The sequence below is a fragment of the Dromaius novaehollandiae genome, chromosome 19 (genome assembly GCF_036370855.1).
Source record: "Dromaius novaehollandiae isolate bDroNov1 chromosome 19, bDroNov1.hap1, whole genome shotgun sequence".
Taxonomy (NCBI): Eukaryota; Metazoa; Chordata; class Aves; order Casuariiformes; family Dromaiidae; genus Dromaius; species Dromaius novaehollandiae.
Genome location: NC_088116.1, coordinates 6,178,508 through 6,197,787, shown reverse-complemented (window position 1 = coordinate 6,197,787; position 19,280 = coordinate 6,178,508). Strand labels below are relative to the sequence as shown.

Below are 19,280 nucleotides of genomic sequence, written 5' to 3'. Positions count from 1 at the left end.
GTTTGTTTTTAACTGTCTTGCCTGATATCAGCAAAAAAAATGGATGCTTTGGAATGCTATTCTCTTGGCAACGGATTTTACACACCTTGGATTTTTACCATGGTGCTCCCCTCTCTAGCCTTACCAAAAAAGGGGGGAGGGGGGAACAGGACCACCTTTTTGTCAGACTTGGCATAACAGCTATTAAACGTAGATGGAAGACAATATCCTTAGAATTAAAAAGTTTAATACTGTTATTAATAAGGAAATATTTTTGAGAGCTTGTTGCTAAGCCAAGTAACATCTTCTTTATTGCATCACCAGTATCCCTCGGGAGGCAGCTATCCTGTGACTTATATTACTTCTTCACACTACCCTTACCAAAGAATTGCTCCTCAAAGCAGTCAAGAATCCCAACAGCCTCTATTTCCCAAACCCATCTACTCCTACAGGTAATGAGGTATTTTTTCGAGTCCTAATGTTACAGGAAATACACTGTTTACCCATGGCATATTTCCAGCATAATTTGCAACAGCATGCTTACTCTTATTTGTCTTGTTCCCAGTGTGCTCTGTCCTGTTTGTATGAATCACAAGATGTTCCAGACTCTGGGGCCAAGGCAAAGGGAAATGAAATGCTGTAAAGCATATGAACAATCTCCGATCACTCCCACAAAAACTAGACATTTTTCTAACGCAAAATCCTAGGTATTGCACATTTCATCAGCACAAGACTAATCACATTTAGTAGTATTTTCCAAGACCTGAATTAAAACCGATTCTTTTTCCAATTATTAGTGCCAGAGAATGTGTAGAAAATATATCAGATATGCTAGTCGCCACACAGGTTTACTCCCTAAATGGAAGTTTAGAAAAGTAAAGACAATTAAATTTTAGTTATATCTTCTGTCACTGTCAATGTGATATTCTCTTGGTGGTCTTTATCAGTTTAAGCATTTAAACACAACCTTAGAAAAATACACACAGTGGCAGGATTTGAAGCCTGTGGCCTTGATTCCACTTTCTATTAATTTATTTTAAACTCAAGTCAGACTCTCTATATTCACTTTAACAATTACCTCTAGAAGTCATGCAGTGTAAGGAGATTGCTTACAAACAACTGAATGGAAATTTTAAGCATCATCGGTATCCCTTCCTTCCAAAGAGGCTTATTATGCTACAACAGTGAAACCCAGAGTAATTGCATGCACTACAAAAATCTTGTATTTTTTTCTACTTCTGAGGAGTCAAGCAGAACAAGCTAAAATATTTTTCTTTCTCTCCCTGAAGCATCCTGATCTTCATGGCACTCAAAAACAGCAAGACAGGAAGTTTGCCAGTCAGTGAGATTTACAATTTCATGACAGAACACTTTCCTTACTTTAAGGTGAGTTTGGCATTCACAGGGGAAGGCGGGGGGGAAGAAACCTCTCTCTATTCTTCCTTGCATGAGTGGGGATAAGAGATAGGATTCAGTCTCTGAAAAGGTATAATTTTTTAACAGATTAATATCAAATCAGTTATACACCATACACCTCCATGTTCACAGACTGGCCAGAATTTTATCCTAGGCCTAAGCAGAATGTATGAACATAGCGTGTGGTAATATTTAACACAAAAAGATATTAAGAACTGCTCCAACTTCTGAGTTAGTGTAGACAACACATAGCAAGTTCCTCACTAACAATTCACAAAAGGGATAGTTTTTTAAAAAATAAAATAAAATAAAAAGATTCATTCCTTGCTGTCTGACCTCAGATCCAGGCAGAACTGGTCTCACGGGTTCCTCTGCCATCAATAGCACTTCCAGACTCGCATGGAAGCAGAGGTTCAAGGTTATCTCTGCTCTGTTCTGAAGCTGGAACATCAGTCTTAAGCAACTTCATCACTTGTATGCACTGTACAAAGAAAGACATACTCTGTGATAAATGGTACTAAGCTCATAATTACACAGTAACGTTGGTGAAAGTAAGGGTGTATGGTTTGCAGCAGATCTTACGGACATTTAAATACATGCTATAAGAGAGAATGGTTTCTTCCATTTGGAATGCAAGTGGAGAGAGATTAGTCGGCACACAATCTAAGAGTAGAGGGATTACAGTTTGATTTTAGAAAGAGCTATAATTGAATCCTAGGCTGCTGCTCAACATAAAGCTTTATTCTTGCTGATTCCTCAAAAACCTCACTAAGATCATGTGACCTACAATTTTCATCAAACCCCAAAAATGAAAATAAGCAACATCGAGTCTGTCCTGTTTCCTACAGCAAGCAAGCATGCAGCAATTCAAATAGACTTAAAACAACTATAGAAAGTTCAAACATTTGTATTAAATAGTCTAAGAATAAATGTTCTGATAAAATTTTGCAAGTAGTTTGGAAACTAACTGAGGATGCCTGCAAAACAAGTAAAATTGAACACGTCAATAGTCAGAGAAAAGGAATAAAGATTATCACAAGAGAACTGTGAGGATCCATTACAATTCCGTTTTCCCAGAATTCCAGATTTCCTCCAAAAGGAATCACTGTTCTATTATTTATCAGGAGCAAGAGAAGGGATTAAAAATAAGAGATCTACCATGATAGTTCAGAAAGTATCCCATCACAACACCACTACTCCTAATCCATAGAAAAAAAATCTGAAGCACTCTTAATTTGTGCAGTTAAGTCACAGGGACACAACCAATTTTTAAGCTAAAAAAACACATAAAATTAAGCAAGCAATGTAATCTAAATGGGGGAGAGAAGGGCAAAATGGTACATGACAAGAGTATAATAGCTATACCAATTTTTCATTTTCAAAGCAAGAATAAATTTTAAGACTTGTATTTCATCCCTAATGAAACATTAACTATACTTTCCATGCATGTACTTTTTTTGTGCACTAGTTGCATAAAATATTTTAATAAAGCAAAGAAAAATAGTTTGAGAATTATGAAAAAAATCTCAGCCACAACACCTTGAAATTGATATTTTGCAGAACTACTCTTCTTTGCATAGCGCACGGATTACGTAATCTACAACATATTACATTCCTAACTGATTACTGTTTTCTAGAAAAATGGTGTAAGTAAATTTCAAGCAGAGGTAGGAGCATTAAAAATAAGTTTTACAGGCGTAACAGTATGCCCACATTTATCGATCAGACCATTCCAAAATTATATTCTCCCTTGTCTTACAAAACAGCTGATTAATAAAATTAGCAGTTTACAAACCAAACGCCGCTACTGCCAACATGCACAGAATTCTTAAGATACAAGACTGTAGCTCTGCCAGGTCTTGCCTTCCTGGTCTTGAAATTAAAGGTATTCTGACACAGTAGAAACGTTTGAGAAACATTCATCCTTTCCTCAGGTCTCTGTCCACAGATGTGTAGACTGTGTGTCTTCTTATGCCTGTGTGTGTGTATACATAGGCACATTAGGTATAAAAGAGTTACTTAAAGCTGTAGTAAAAATCTACTCAATCTAAATCTTTCCTTCTTACTTATCAGAAGATGCCTGTGCCACAGAGTTCTCTGGAGATCCTCATGTCTGTCTTAAAGCATTAAAAAGAAAGAAAAAAACACAAGAAAAACCACACACACACACACACACACACACACAACGAGAATGAGGTTATTGCCTTCATATGTATTAAAGGCAAAGAACAATACATAGGGCACTTAGTAGAACGTTACACATTTTGAGAAAGTTTTGTGTATATAAGTAAGCAAAATGCAAAAATAAACAATTGAATGGCTACATTCTGAACTTCCTTAAAATAAGCACAGGCAAACAAGCAACCAAATATTATGCTTATGAGGACTAAGCCCTATCTACCTCTGGTCTTTAAAAGAGCCCACAGAGTCATCAATATATGGCCAAAACTAGTTTCATCTATCCTCTCTTTTTTTTTTTGGAGAATCTTCAGCAAGATAAAATAACATAAAATCAGCAAAGACTATTTTATTGCTGCTACTAGAACTCACTAAATAGCAGGATACAACAGGAGGAGGGAAGGCAATTTAAGTTGCAGAGAAACACAGTGCAAGTGTACATAGAATCTTGCTGGGAGACATTAGATGATACAAGCCTAGTCAAATTAACTTGCATTCGCTGCCACAGCAAATTTAGTTTCTGTGATGCAACAATCTCATTTCTAGTTGAAACAGAGCAATCCAACTCCTACGTCCTAAAAAAACATCTACGCAGCTAAAGTTGAATTACTCTTTGATGTACCTCTCCCTTCTCTTGAGAGCTAGATTTAAAGAGAAAGGGTTTTGCAAGATCACTGAACTCTTTAAACTTCAAGAGGTGGTTATGATCAGTGAGTCTGTACAATAATATTTTTTGCTTGTCATCCTTTTTTTTCTTTGTAGCGATTAGTGTGTCTAACAGAAAGCTTTAATCTTGTTAATTGGAGCTACTGCCAGTGGTCCAAGAGGTTAGAAAGGCCCGTGGTCTGATGGAACCTACAGCAGCAGAAAGTACTCTCTTGAACTGTCAAATTCCACACAACTTCTTTCATACTACTCTGAATGCAACAATAGCAATAAAGAGCCATAGCAACGAGACTCCAACTGTACGAGAACAACCTGAGTGGTCAGAGCTCTGTTCCTTAACAGAGAATCAAACCTTAACTAAAATAACTGGCAACATACTTGCAACATGAACACATTTCTGGAGTATTCTGACAGGGCCCAGCTAGGTAAATGACTATTTTTCTTGGCTCAGCAATACCAAGTTTGATGTAAGAACCTGTTCAGCTCTTGGCACTAAGCCTCTAGAATAAATCCATGTACTTTTTGCTTCTACGTTTCCAAAACTATCTCATAGTTTATACCCCCACACATTCTGAAAACCTCTGAGAAACACATGCCACTCCCATCTTCTCTGGTGCTTAGCAGAAACACTAATTAACCTGTCTAGATAGACACAGAGGTATATGTAGTCTCATGCACAGGGTGAGAAATACGAATATTCTCTCAGGTTAGCTCATTCAGAAACAAAGTATATATTTTACCTAGGAAAAACAGTTTTATTTATTTTTGGAACTGACAGAAAGCAATTTCATCTACAAAGGATAAAAACTGATTCACCACCTTCCATATTAATCTACGGCAGAAAAGGTTTTAAAGGCTTTTTTTTTTTTTTTTTAATAAAGGTGCAGGTTGCCTCACCTATAGGACTGGCTGAAAAAAATAGTGAAATGCTGACATCAGGTGGGCTAAAAGGGTAGAACAGTGCTGTTAAGAAGGGAAAAATCCTCTTTTTTTTTTTAAATATGTATTTAACTTCCACAACTAATTAATACTTTAAATGAAGGACGCATGCATTAAATCTGACTAATTCAGTTGGGATGTTAACTCCTTATCCCACAGGATAGTCTCTTACAACAAGCTACGAAAGAACAGATTTCAGAGTACTGGTAAAAATAGAATTTCTTTCAAAGTATTTTCCAGAATTTATGGTATATCGTATGTAAGCAAAAATGGGCACAAGTCTAAGAGACTTCCTCTAAGACCTTCTTTTACACTAACCAGCAATTAGAAAAACTACCTAAAGGTAGACATTCTATATGAAAAAGATCCATATTACTAAAACATAAGAATGGAAAGGAACCTTAATGCACATAAAAGGGAAATTTTAATTTTTTAACTTCTTAAAAAAGATTATGGAAAATCATATTTATTTCTTGTGCTCTTTGTTCAATAATACTCTACGGTTGATATAAACAATTATGAAAAATATTTTACATTCATGAATATGAATCATCAGTGGCACATAGGCAACTCTACACACCTTTCAGAGAGTTGTTCATTTTCTTTTAATTCTTATGACAGACAGATGAGGATTTTTTGGAAACAAGAAAGGAAAAGCATCCAAAATTGATTAAAAAAAGGAAAAAAGGCCTCACATACACTAGTACTGAAGATCATTCTTTGTAATCCGATGAGCTCTAAAGTCTTTCTCACTTGAGATTTCTTCTTTCATCTCTGCAAACGCAGACCTTTTGGAAAGAATATCATTTGACTGACTCAGGTAAAGCTACAATTTATTTTTTTTAATTGATCTTATAATGGCAGGGGAAGAAGAACTGCTGTACTAACAGTTGCATCTATCACGCTGAAGCTGGGGTTCTCAGGTTGATTCCTACCATGATAGCATAATATAGCAACTCTTCCCCTCTCCATTTTCTTTAAGATTATATCAAAGTGGGAATGAGCTAAGGTAGCTTCTACTCAGAAATGCAACAAATAGCATTGTACAGTGCCTATGAAAAGGAGAACAAAGAAGCGACACATCAGAAATTTACTGTAGGAATCTTTTGATACCAGTGACGATACTGATTTACAAAGTCTTAACGTGAAGGGCAGTATCTTCTGGCTGCATGACTAAGTACGCAGAAATGAGTGAAATAAAACAAATAGCAACAAAATCTATATGGAATAAGAGGATACAGAGCCACTTTTTCAAGATCAGAATTTTAGACCAACACAGACATTTCTCATCCATATCTGAGAATGACAGTGTTGCTGGGTACTTTCTGCATCTTTTCAGCAATATTCATTTTTGCAGTTCTTTTACAAGCAACCAAAAAAATGTAAAATAAAAATATCAGTTTGTAAGTCAACTGACAAAAATGACCAACAGTCTCAAATATTAAAGTCAGAAGAAATGCCTTCACTTTTCTTTTCAAACATTATCCTAACAAAAAATAATGAAAACAAGCATTTGAAAATATACGAATAGACAATGACAACAGACAAAGCTATTTCCCATTTTGCAGAAACATACTGCTACACTTATACAGCAGTGAGTTTTTTCAGCACTAGGTTTTCTCCTCTTTCCACTCTTGCGGACGATGTTGCATTCAACTACAAGTCACGGAGGGAATTTTGTTTACCTCATTAATCAGAGACTGCCTAAATAAAAATGGAGGAATCATTTTAATGAAGGTTTTTTATCTTGTTCAGTCTAAAGAACCCTCCAGCTTCCACTACTGAGTTAAAAATAAATGCAAAACAAAAAGGTGCAGTGATCAGATCTAGAAATCAGTATCTCATGTGAGGTACTAGTGATTAAATTATTTGTTTATATAATTGACTCACATACAAAGTTACACCTACAGTATCAAGCTAGAATTCTTTTGAAGTCTACCTGGACACTTAATTTGAGTCCAAGGAGCATGCAGTCCTTCAATTATGTGTTTAAAATTCTTCTACATGTTCCAAAGCAGTTTAAGAAGATAGATTTCCTTTTAGTTCACAGTCCCTGAATACAGTTCTTTATACACTTAGTTCTTGTGACTGCAAATTCACTTTTAAAAATCCAGTAGCCCTTCTCTGACAAGGCCAACCTTCTTGCTTAGAAGAGTGGTTACTATTTTATCTGATTCCTCCCTTCCTACACAACATGACTGTAACATTTTTGCAGCCTCATTATAACATGCAAGTTTCACACTGTAGAAAGTATTATCTAAACAACATTTCTTATAGTCTCACCAGTCAAAACGGAGATACTTTTTTGGACATTTCTTTCCTTCAAGTTCCATTCTTAGATTGGATTTGTTTTTCCAGACAGCTCCAGATGGCTGGAAGAATTCTGTACGCCACAACTTATCTTTGAACAAATGCTTTGAGAAAGTTGAAAACAAGTCAGGCAATTCTTCTCGGAAAGGCTGTCTGTGGGCTCTGAATCCAGCCAAAATTGATAAGATGCAGGAGGAGCTTCAGAAATGGAAGAGGAAAGACCCAGTTGCTGTAAGGAAGAGTATGGCAAAGCCAGGTCAGTAACACGTTAGTGTATTAGTTCTCAAACAGTAGTCCCAAGAACATTTATTTGCAATATGCACCAAGCAGTACAAGAGAATTTATAAATGGCTTAGGGTAATGATTGAGAAATTCTCCTGGGTATGACATGATTGGCAAAATGAAAAAGTAGAATTAAATAAGACCTGGTTTTGCTGGAGTGCTTTCAAATAGCCACAATGCTATAGTATGTTCTGAAGCTTAAAGAGGCACTACTTTATCACTTCATCAAGAAAACATTTTCTCTTGATATTTCAGTGTTGTTTTTTGTTTTAGTGAGATAAGTACTAGGGAATAAAATTTGAAATTAACTAATGAGATAACTATCCAATCTTTAAACAGGAACATGTGATTTATTAAATACTCACTTGGCACTAAAAATCAAAAAACACTTCAGGCTTTTGGAGTACTTATCCTAGAGGTTAGAATGAGTGGAATGGGAAATAAAAATGCATTTTCTGAAAAATGCTAAAATTGCAGATGCAACCTATGAATATAAAGGCTCTGTTAGGAATAAGTAAAGTTATGGATTCTTTTCTTCTTTTTTAGAAGAACTTGACACACTGATAGGCGATAAAAGTGAAAAGCTGAGATCTTCAGTCATGTCCTGCAGTCCAACTGGTGTTGCAAGTGCATCCCTTTCCAGGCAGATGGCAGTCCAGTCCCATTCTTTATGCGAGCCCTCTCTTTCCTCGGGTATTCCGCAGCCATTACACACTATCCATACATCAGGAGCTCTACACGTCAAGAACCCCTTACCAAATTTGCTTGGAGGGCAGCAAACTGCATGCTATACATCACCACAGGGTTTTCCTCAAATCTCAAGTACATTAATGCAACAGTCATCTGACCCTCAGACCCTGTTCCCTTCTGGGGAAACTCAAAATGAACTTAGGAGTCAACCCAGCATCACCCAGGATTCTCCACTGCCTGCTCAGACTCCCCCCATCTGTGGCGTGAAGATGCTGGCAGAGCACTCTACAGCCAGGACAATGCAGGACACACTCATGCAAGAAGGCGACCTCAGCAACGATATCGATGCTCTTAATCCATCCCTGACTGATTTTGACCTCCAAGGTAGGTATCCAAGGTATTTCTATTGGTAGATTCAGGCTTATTACATCACATCCCAGTCCTGCCATTTTTCTTCCCCCCTTTCCAAGTATCCTGCATAAAAAAGCACTAGCAGAATGAACATATGACTCATGTCCTTTTTTGAACTATTTGTCCTTGCCACTATTTCAAAAAAATTTTTTTTATTTATTCAGATGTATTTTACACTGGAAACTACACAGGCACAATTATTTGATGCAGATCAAAAGAATTATTCTATGAGGAGCAGAAAGAGAAATACTTTTGATTGAATTTAACATATTTATTCAAATCCCTTTCTTATCTTTGCTCAAGAGAATACTATTTACTCCTTCACAAGTTTCACATATGATCCATGCACTAAACAGTAATATTTTATGAGCTGTTCTTAAGCACTTAGCCATGCAGTGGCAACACTTCAGTTTGATATTAATTAAATATTCTTGAATTAATAGGATTTGAACACTAAGAACATAGCTTTCCACTGCAAAAATAATCTACATTAAAAAAAGCAGGTCCAAAATGATAAAGCTCTTGCTGCATCAAACAACATGTAAGATTTGCCTTCCTGCAGAGAAAACAAGTGGTATACAAAGCATCTAAAAGACAGAGCAAAAATGCAGTCTTGATGATCTACAGGGACTGAGCAAATGCAATTGCTTTGATGTTATATCGTCACAAATATTACACAATCTAAGGCAATGTAGAACATTGTGAGACTATGTTCAAGTGACTGCCATGCCCAGGTTGCTTTACTTAAATTAACAATGCATTTTTTTTTGAAACTTAGGCTTTTTCATCTTTCCAACAGCAGGATCAGATATTCCATTCCTTTCTCTTAACCTCTTCCCATTTTAAATAACTACTCTTAAGCATGCTCATTTGTATTGTGAGTATTCTGTGTGCTTGACCAACATGGTATGATTCCATCTTGCCTCTGCTCTTGCCTTTTATTTTAAATTATTTTCTTTTAGCTAGGCTTTTTACTTTCTTTCTTTCTAAAATTACCTAATCTCACATTTGAGTTTCTAGAACTTAAGAAAAGGCCTCTTATACTGTCAAAATAGACTTTGTGTACCTGGAGCAAAACAACTGTACACAAAATAAATCAAACGTATTCAAGCAAAAGTGCTAACTTTTATCCCGTTTGACAGTCTACAGATAACACGTGTAGTTGGGGAGACTGTTGCTCCAAACCACCACACCTATGAGAAAATCTTCATTGATGTATATGAAAAATACAACCCTCCTGTAGTAACTTCTATTTAGCTCTTCCACTGCAATACACACATTCAATGAAAATATGGAAAACTTTTTAGAACACTTTAGAAAAATTCACATTTCAGATCTTTTAATTTGTCAGGTTAACCACATGTTTAGTAATTTAATTTGCAATTCAGATAAAGTTACACCATAGGAATAACAGAAACCCAGTTGTACAGTAATGTTATGTACAGATTTGTCCCACAAATTGCCATTAGCTCTTTAATATCTTAAAGAGATAACAGAGGCAATTCTCCCTTTCAAAATTAGTGCTTCTTTCAGCTAGAAGTTATGCTACATTAGGTTGCATTTGCAGGAAAATCTTCGCAACTAACAAGGGAAACAATATTCTTAAATTAACGCTTTCTCCCTAAATTTAAATTCATCAGGGAGACAGACAAATAATAACTATGTAAAACAATCTTTCTTCTTTCTTATTCTAAGTCATTAGCAGTACCTACATATACAGCATATACAATTGTATAATTACTGATTTCTCCTATAAAACAACATTTCAAAAAGCTTATAGGAAGAAAGTTTAATTGATCCATTTTGTTTTGTTATAGGAAATCTCTGGGAGGAGCTGAAAGACGACAGCCTCGCTGTGGATCCCTTAGTTCTCATTTCATCATCCCCAACGTCTTCTCAGTGTTTCCCTTCTCATTGCCAGATGGATAACAGCAGCAGCAATAATGTCAGCATCCAAAATGGAACTCCACACAGCAGCTTACCTGATGTACAGCTCACTACTCTTTACTCTGCCTTTATGGAACTGGATACAGTATCTCCTGCCTACTTAAGTAATTCTGGATCCAAACCTATAGCACTAATGTGAACCCCATACCAACTTAATTGTGGTTATTTTGTCCAAATACAGCCTTAACAATCACACACATTTACCTATTCTGATCTACATCAGCTACAAATGCTGAAACTGTGTGCTTCTGAATAAGAATGATCTTTCTCCAGAACTCATCTGCAGGATATGTAGCTTTACTATATAACTTTCTGCTAACGGATACTAAAAAATTTGAAAACACTACCTAAGGACAAAATTTGTTAATGGCTACATTGGTCAACACCATTTTAATCAAGCCATCCATCTTCTGCATCTTACTGAAACAAATGACTATAAGAATAAAACAAATGATTGACAGATTTTTATGAAAGCTGCTTGCAAATGAACATAGATGTCAAGGCAAACAAAAAATCTCTCTAACTTATTTCCTGATGCCATTGATGTCAACAACATCTGCTACAGACCACTACAAAATATCCACGTATCAAAAACATTTATAGTCCCCTTGAAACAAGTTGTGGGTTTTCAGGAACAAGAACATACACTGAAAATTGTGCAACTATTAGAAAATAGAGGACTAGCTGCTTGGCAGACTAAAGTAAAGCAACAAATATACTTTAGTGGAAAGTTTTACTGTGTTTAAAAAGAAATTTAAAACTCTGCTTTTTTAATAAAAAAATTTAGTATAATTCTTACTTGGCTGAAAATTATTAATATTAATTCCTCTATCTTTTATCCAGATAAGCTGAGCAGGAAGATGAATAATCCAAGCATTAAATCAAGATTTTGAAAAACACTAATAAAAAAAAAAAAGAGAGAGGGAGAGTGGGCAATCATTTTTGCAGATATCCAAATCCAAAGATCATTTTAAAGTCCAGATGATATCTGATGAAACCAAAAGTGTTTATAATGATGCTGAACTAGCGCTTGCACTAGGATGGCATATGGTTCCTAACACAGACTGAACTGAGGTGTTTCAGTAAACAGTTTCTCAGGAACACTCCCTTCTCTCTCTCTGACTTACCATAAAGCTGCTGTTTGCGACATGACAGAAGATCAGTGTTTTATTCCAAGTGACACTATTTAAATACAAAACAATTTGAAGCAAGAGCATTTAACAACACTAAGGAATAGAGTCTACAGACCAAAAAAATTGTGAAAATAAACTTCCTTGGATGCCATCTCTATTCATATACCATGAAAACTCAGAAGAATTTAAGCAAGTTAAAAATTGAGTCAGACTGGATGACTTACACTGCAAAAAGGCAGGAAGGAGATGTAAAAAAAATGTACAGACCAGGTAGAATTGTGAGATTGTATTGCTAGAATACATACATACAGGTTTGATTAGCCTGCTTTCTCATAGTAAAGTGGGAGTATTGCCAGTCAGGACTGAAGCCAAACCTGAGCAAACCTATACTCTCAACCACACCTACTAGCCCAGACTTAAAACAGATCAGATTAAGGGTACACAGACAGAAGAATTTACAAGAATTCATGTGACATAACTTTGTAATCCTTTGTGCAGTTATCAAGAAGCGCGCACACAACTTGAGCGAAGGGCTCAGTGTTCCAGCAAACAGAATATGCAGAGCAAGAAATGCAGTCAAGCTGTTCTAGGTTTTTATTTTTTAATTTAAATTTTAAAAAATTTTTAAAAACTAAAAAAACAAAAAAAGAAGCACCAGGAAGAGTTACGCAAATATACTAGGGTTAGGAGAATCATTCTTGATCATCCAAATATTTAGATTAAAAAGGGGGGGGGGGATTAGTCATAACATATCACTAGAAACGTGTATGCAAGATGATAAGCATAAAGCATATACTGAGTGTAAAGCTTGCTGAACCTTCTGTTCAGTATAATTTAAAAGTTGCCAGGAAGTGAATAAATACTTACCAAGTACAAACTTTAAGAGCAATAATATTATCCTAGACATCTTTTTGAAGAAAACATTCATCCTAATATACCCATGCACTGAGGAAAAACAAAACCACCCCAGCCCCCTGCGCCCCACGCAGGTAGATGCCTCGTGCTCCTCCTGCTGGCTCTGCAACATCTGGCTACTACTACTCCTTGAAACGTGTCACCATCACTCTTTAAAAAAAGCCTTATACAAAGGGAGACGAGGGGATAAAAGAGGAACACTTGCCTAAATTAAATGAATAAAAATGTGAACAAAGACTTTTGATTATCCAGCTTATAAGAAACCATGGAAAACGTGACAAATCCTATCAAAGTTTGTAAGCTTCAGTGAAATCTTGAGTACAGTTTTCAAATGTCCATTAAACTTCATGGGTCTTTTCTTCTGCCAACTTACAATTGGAAGCTTAGCATAGCACTGATTAAGAAAACATGGAATATGCTTATTACAGAAATGGGCATAGCCTGTACAGCCTTTTGGAACAACAGCAGATAGAGGTACAAACACATTCTGAAAACAAAGACCACAATTCAGTAAGAGGAAAGGGTTTGCAGGATTAAAAAAATAATTTTATTTGGTAAATAATGTTACCTTTAATACTGAATTGTTTTTCACAGACCTGTCTTACACTAAAGGATTGGTTTCAACAAATGCATATGCTTGTATGCCATCTCTCTGACTTCAATAGAGCACAATAAAACAGTGCCAATGCCCCCCTGCCCCGCACTGGAATAGGACCATCTCTCCTGGCCTTGTCAAACCGCTCAGACACACTTCTTTAACTTCAGTAGTCACACTGACCTCATTGGGACTTTTCAAAACAGCTACCTATATTCTTAAGGACTTCTCAGGCTAGGACTCTATCCATTTATAGGTCCTTCACTGCAAACTCTGATGAGTTGTTACACAGTTCAAAGTTTTCCAGGGGGCCTACAGGAGTGAGACAGTCAGTTCACAGTGATTTCCAAAGACCATTTGCATCAAATTCTTGTTAGCCATTTTAAAATCCTTATAATGATGCACAAGAAGGGAGGGTGGGGCAAGAAAGAGAGAGGGAGAGACACAGAAAGAGATCTAAGACTCATACTGTATTCTACACTTTTCTTGGTTATAGTATTTGAAAAATGACCAGACATTAAGAACAAAAGAAAAAGAACACTCCAACATGTTTTTCTGGTGTTTTTGCTTAACTTTCTTGACATACTGTATTTACACAAGAGGCTTATCCTCACTATGAAGTTATTTATTCTAAGCACCTTAAATATTTTGTATCTAATGTATTCCATATTTAAACCAGCTGGACATTTAAAAGAAGTTAAAAGTGACTCCATGATTTTTCTTATATTATAAGAGAGTAATATTTAAAAAAAGATTGCAAGTTATTAACTAATATAAATTGTCTGGGTTCCCCCTCCTTTAGGCTCTTATGTCTAAAATTTTATTGTTTTTCCTCAGTTTAGCATTAGTGAGTCTGGTACTCAAGAAAAATCCCTTTGACATACAAGTCTGACTTCATGCCCTCCTCCTACTACTAACTATTCCAGAACAATTATTTTTAAAAAGTGAAAAAATATTTTTATTTAACTCCTTTTATTTAAGTGTATTACTTTTCAGAATAATAATCCTTATCTTGTGTAACTACTTCTAAAATTATTTTTGACACAGTCCCTAAGATATTGTAGCATACATTTCTTTCAAGACTTGTGCAGCTAGTGACAGCTTATATTGTACCTAACATGAAATAAGTATTTTGCACACATTGCAAATCTATTTAAAATAAATTTGCATTAAAAACTGTTTCAAGTAGTACTCTAAAGCAGGGGGGGAAAAAGGAAAAAAATAAAATGAAGTTTTCTCAGTCCAAGGCTAATGATGCTTGCTTAGTCAGTCTAAACCAAATACATTATGCAAACAACCATTTCTGTCAAGAGGGAAAAAAAAATAATTAAGTATAGTTACCATACAAATATGTCACTACCAGACAGAAGAAAGCGCTCACTGTCACCCTCTCCAACATATGATTAGGAAAACCTTGCATTCAAATTTCAGAATTTATTAGGGTTTTTTATTGTATGTTTCATTTAAATTTCAGAAAACTCTAATCATAGTCATTTGTATCAGAACTAGGTTTTTCAAGTTCATTTTCTGGACATGAGCTCAAATTTACTGTTACAAGACTTTTGACTAAGGTACGCTCTCTCTCATATATTTTCCTGTTCTTGTTGTAAAACCATCATCTTCTCTGAAGATTCATTTGGTTTAGTTGTTATTGTTCTTTTCAGGTATGATCACAATCTTTCAAAAAGCCGGCACAGCACTGAGCTACTTTAAAATGACACTAATTAATAACACTAATTGACACTAATTAATGCAACAGATAAAATAACATTGACATGCTGTTTAATACTTTGTGTCTTTTTTAGCATTTCGTTTGTACATAGAGTTTGTCAACAAAAGTGCAACTGATTTGTTGACACTTTCAAATAGCATTAAACTACTGACTGAAACCACTATTTGGATTCCAGGACTTAGTTACTCAGTGCCAATGTCTCTGCATAAATACTTGTGCATAGATAACCAAATATCAAAAATGGTAAAAACTTTCACATAAATCAGCTTTTGCTGACTTCTTAATCCATTTCTGGTCTAAGACAGGAAAACATTCACCACCTGAAGAACTATACAGTTTGTTTCTCTCCCTGCAATCCTCACTACAATAACATAATTGGAAGCTTAGAACTAGCAATTTCCATGTACTTGAGAACAACTGATTTGCTCTTCAATGAACTAAGGTATAATCAAGTTAGTTCATAAAATAAAATTTAAATCCAGTCCTTCCCAGCAGCACAGAAGGCAGTTTTTTTTTTTTTGGCCCGCCAAAGAAACAAACATGCTCAAACAATACCTGTTTGCACATTACTGAAAATTAACAGCAGTAAGTACATTGTTAATGTAAACTGGATTTCCTCTGGCTGTTCCTCAGCCAACTAGAACACTCATGAAAAAATAGGGCAACACTATATAACATCAATATAACAAATGTTGAATAGATTACAAACCAACAAATCTTAGTGAGTAGCTGTCTGTGTGAAGTCATCACCAAGAGCCTTCCCTGGTGGCAGGCAGCTCAGTGCTATTCAGTGTTTTATTGTAATAATAACTTTTTGTGTTTTGTTATCTCCACGTTAAGACTGGACACCTTTCTGGAGTTTCCTTTAGTTGAGTACATCTAAGTAAGTTTAGGCTCAATACAGTGAAGGGCACAGGGAGGATAAGTAGGAAGCTGGACAACCTAGCAGCCTTTTCTAGGGTTAATCTCTCTAATTCCACAAGGAGCAGGAGGTGTCAACAACTGCTGGGATTAGTTTCCAAGAACATGCAAGCTCATGTTAACTTCGTGGCAAAACATTTTTAGATAGGGAAAGTGTGCTACATGGCTGAAGGTCAATATCACTGATGAGCAGATCTGCTCCAGGTGCTAGCCTTTAAACCTCGGTAGCTCAGCCATTTGAGCAAGAATTAAAGTGTTGAAATGTACTGCAAGTCAGGTGAATTTAAGACTACTTATTTTGAGCCTAATCGATCTTTGACCTGCACACAAAAGAGAGTAAAACCATTGCACTTTTATTCCCAACAAAAGTAATTAAGCCCAGCTGCAAAACAAAGACCGTAACTTGCAGCACTACCCAAATGTCTTATTAACACTACGGTCACTGGAAAATAAGTTACCCCGAGGAAAGACCAGAACGCACAAGCGGGATGGATGACACTCCCCCAAGCTTGCGCTGAGGTGATTCAGCGAGACCCCGCAGTCGCCAGGCTCCACCTCAGCGGCATCCGTCCGCCGCTGCCCGGCAGGGAGCGCCCCAGCTGCCGCCCCGCCGGACGCTGCGGCCGCCCCTCTCTCCGGACACCTCCCGGGTGCCCGCCTACCTGCCGGCGGCGGCGGCCGGCCCGGCGAGCGGACGCCCGCAAGCGGCTCTCTGCCCCGGGGCGAGGCCGCCAGCCCGCACCTCACCTCACCTCGCCTCGCCTCGCCTCGCCTCGCCTCGCGAGCCGTGACCGCTGGCGGGGGACGCCGCGCGGCGCCCGCTGATTGGCCGCGGCGCCCGCCGCGGCCGTTGGGATTTGAAGGGAAGCGCGGGAAGGGCCGTTGGCCGCCTGCGGGGCTGCCGCTGTCGCCTCACACCGCCACCGCGGCCCCGGGCAAGGAGGGTTGCGTCCCGCCCCTAGCAGTGCCGGGAAAGATGCATTTCTTACCCTTAAAGTAAACGTGAAAGTCCTGTGAGCGGGCAGAGATGAGTAATAAGCTAAAAAGAAGGCAGGTGTGGCTCTCCCAGCATTTCCTACAGACTTTGCTTTCCTCTCCAGAAACCATGGCGGAGGTGGTTGCCCACAAGCTGCGCAGTATTAGCATAAGCGGCTGCGATGGGCCACACGTGAGAGAGCCAAAGGTAGGCACGGGGCTCGAGGAGCCGTGCAGAATGAAAGAGAACATACCGTGCCAGCCCTTGCGAAGAAGCAATTTAAAACCAAACAACATTAGAGAAGGGAATTTGCGCTATTTGGATGAACAAAGAATTTAAGGTCTCGCTCATCAGCCAGCTAATAAAGAATTTAATTTCAACCACATGAATAGGCCCAGCTTGTTTGTGCCTGTCTGAGGCACTGGGTTTAAATGATTACTTAAGGGATTTCTTCTAGTTCACCTTTAACTCCCTTACTTTAGGGCATTTTAAAAAATGCTATGGAAAAATATTTCTTTTTGAATAGCTAGTTAATCTAAGGAGACAAACTGAAATGCTTTAGTGCAAGGTTTTGCTTCAAGTAGAAATAACCTTTCTTACTTTATCTTAAAGAAATGCAATTGTTAGCTGAAATAATAGTCTTAAAAGTTATCAAAGTGGTGACACTTGTGCTCATACTTCCTGCAGTATCTATTGCCACATAGACACGGGAAGTACATGCATATGTCAGCTGCAAAAAACACTTCCTGTTACTGCAAATTTGGGTTATGGCAGATGCTAGCTGATGAACTCCAGTGAGAGACCGTCTGTACAAGGTACATGACATCTCAGTGCCGAAGAGACTTGGCATTAGCCAGTCTGGGACAGAGAGCTTTCTTATTTCCTCTGAATGGCATGTTTATAATCAGGCCTCTATGTACACTTTAATTTTAGGGGACATACTGTATCCTCTGTTCTCCTGGCTTATGAAATTTTTTTTACAGACATCAAAGCAGCCAGCAGGTTTAATTAGACACTTAATTATATATAAGGGTGGTAAAGTATGCATTTGGGAAATAAAAAGACAATTTTCAAAACTAGTTGAATGCCAGTGCGCAGAGTAACATTCATATGAGCGTGCTGTGCTGTACCTTGCACATCACTCATGACAAAAATTAAGGGTTTTTTTTTGTACTAAAATAATCTCTAGATGCTTCCAGCTTTCAAGTCTGATACGTGTAACATCGAAGTGCATCTTTTGTAGTTGAAACAGGATCTGAGTATACCTGCTCAAAGGATGGTTTATACACCCATGTCTTTGCTTGAGGAAATACACGTTAAAAGCATACAAAGGACCAGCAAGTGAACTGATACATCAGTGTAAGAGTTTTGATAATTTATTATAAGCTTTCATACAATTGTCCAAGATTTCCTTTTCCCCAAGCTTTCCTACCCTAGTTTGTGTCCTGCTTTCTGAGAAAACAAAAATTAGATGCATTAGATAACCAAACAGGTACAAGCAATACAACTGTGTACGTAACTGTTCCAGTGATTACAGTGAAATTGGCATTTTCCAGTAACTTTTTACCTCAAAACATCTTTGGTTCTTTATAGCTAAACTATCAGGATTATAAAATATCCAATTTGCTGTTTCCCTCTTCTGAATCATTCTGTCATTCAGTAGAAGAGGACAAACTGAAAGGAAGTATTTAGAATTATTTTCTTCCGTATGTGTTAAGTTGCCTTTCAGAAAGTAAATTTAATTCTGCATTTTATCTATTGCTGTTTGTAACTTCCCTGACTGTTTTTATGTTTTGCTACAAATTACTTTCATATGCAAGCTTCATTAACATTGTTTATTCCCTCTACTAGAATAATTAAGTTATTATTAAATAAAACAGGCCTTTGTCATTTAAGATCCTATGCCAGTTTTCAAAATAATGGCTGGGAAACATCCAACTACAATTATACTCTACCTACCAAAATTCTCTTTGTAGTTTTAATTAAAATACATTATCCTGCATGATTTGACCTCCTATTGGAGGCACTGGTTAAGAAAAGAAAGGTATCTGTAGCACAACTAGTCCTTTTTTGTGGACTTAAATAGATAGAATAACCACCTTTATTTTATCTTAACATGAAATGATCGACTTGCATAATCTCTAAAATTTTCTTCAAAAATAAAACACATTTTCTTAAAGGTACACCTTG

General features: G+C 37.0%; 2 protein-coding genes and 1 long non-coding RNA gene across 7 annotated transcripts in view; 1 reads left to right on the top strand and 2 right to left on the bottom strand.

The window, feature by feature from the left end:
• Positions 1-591, bottom strand: part of SLC46A1 (solute carrier family 46 member 1) — a 67,610-nt gene extending 67,019 nt beyond the window's left edge. Inside the window, exon 1 of the mRNA XM_026105607.2 lies at positions 524-591. The gene's annotated coding sequence lies outside the window, so the exon portion shown is untranslated. The remainder of the gene's footprint in view (positions 1-523) is intronic.
• Positions 1-11,610, top strand: part of FOXN1 (forkhead box N1) — a 41,291-nt gene extending 29,681 nt beyond the window's left edge. For all 5 annotated transcript variants that reach the window (XM_026105641.2, XM_064523292.1, XM_064523293.1 and 2 more), the window contains exons 5-9: positions 304-431; positions 1,269-1,365; positions 7,537-7,744; positions 8,317-8,844; positions 10,689-11,610. In XM_026105641.2, coding sequence (XP_025961426.1) covers positions 304-431; positions 1,269-1,365; positions 7,537-7,744; positions 8,317-8,844; positions 10,689-10,957 — 1,230 coding nt within the window. In that variant the 3' untranslated portion in view covers positions 10,958-11,610. The remainder of the gene's footprint in view (positions 1-303; positions 432-1,268; positions 1,366-7,536; positions 7,745-8,316; positions 8,845-10,688) is intronic.
• Positions 5,290-17,280, bottom strand: LOC112986396 (uncharacterized). Its single transcript, XR_003259994.2, has 3 exons — positions 17,104-17,280; positions 7,462-7,717; positions 5,290-6,882 (listed from the first exon to the last, which is right to left on the bottom strand). It is a non-coding gene; the product is annotated as an uncharacterized LOC112986396 (long non-coding RNA).
• Positions 17,281-19,280: the final 2,000 nt, after the last annotated feature.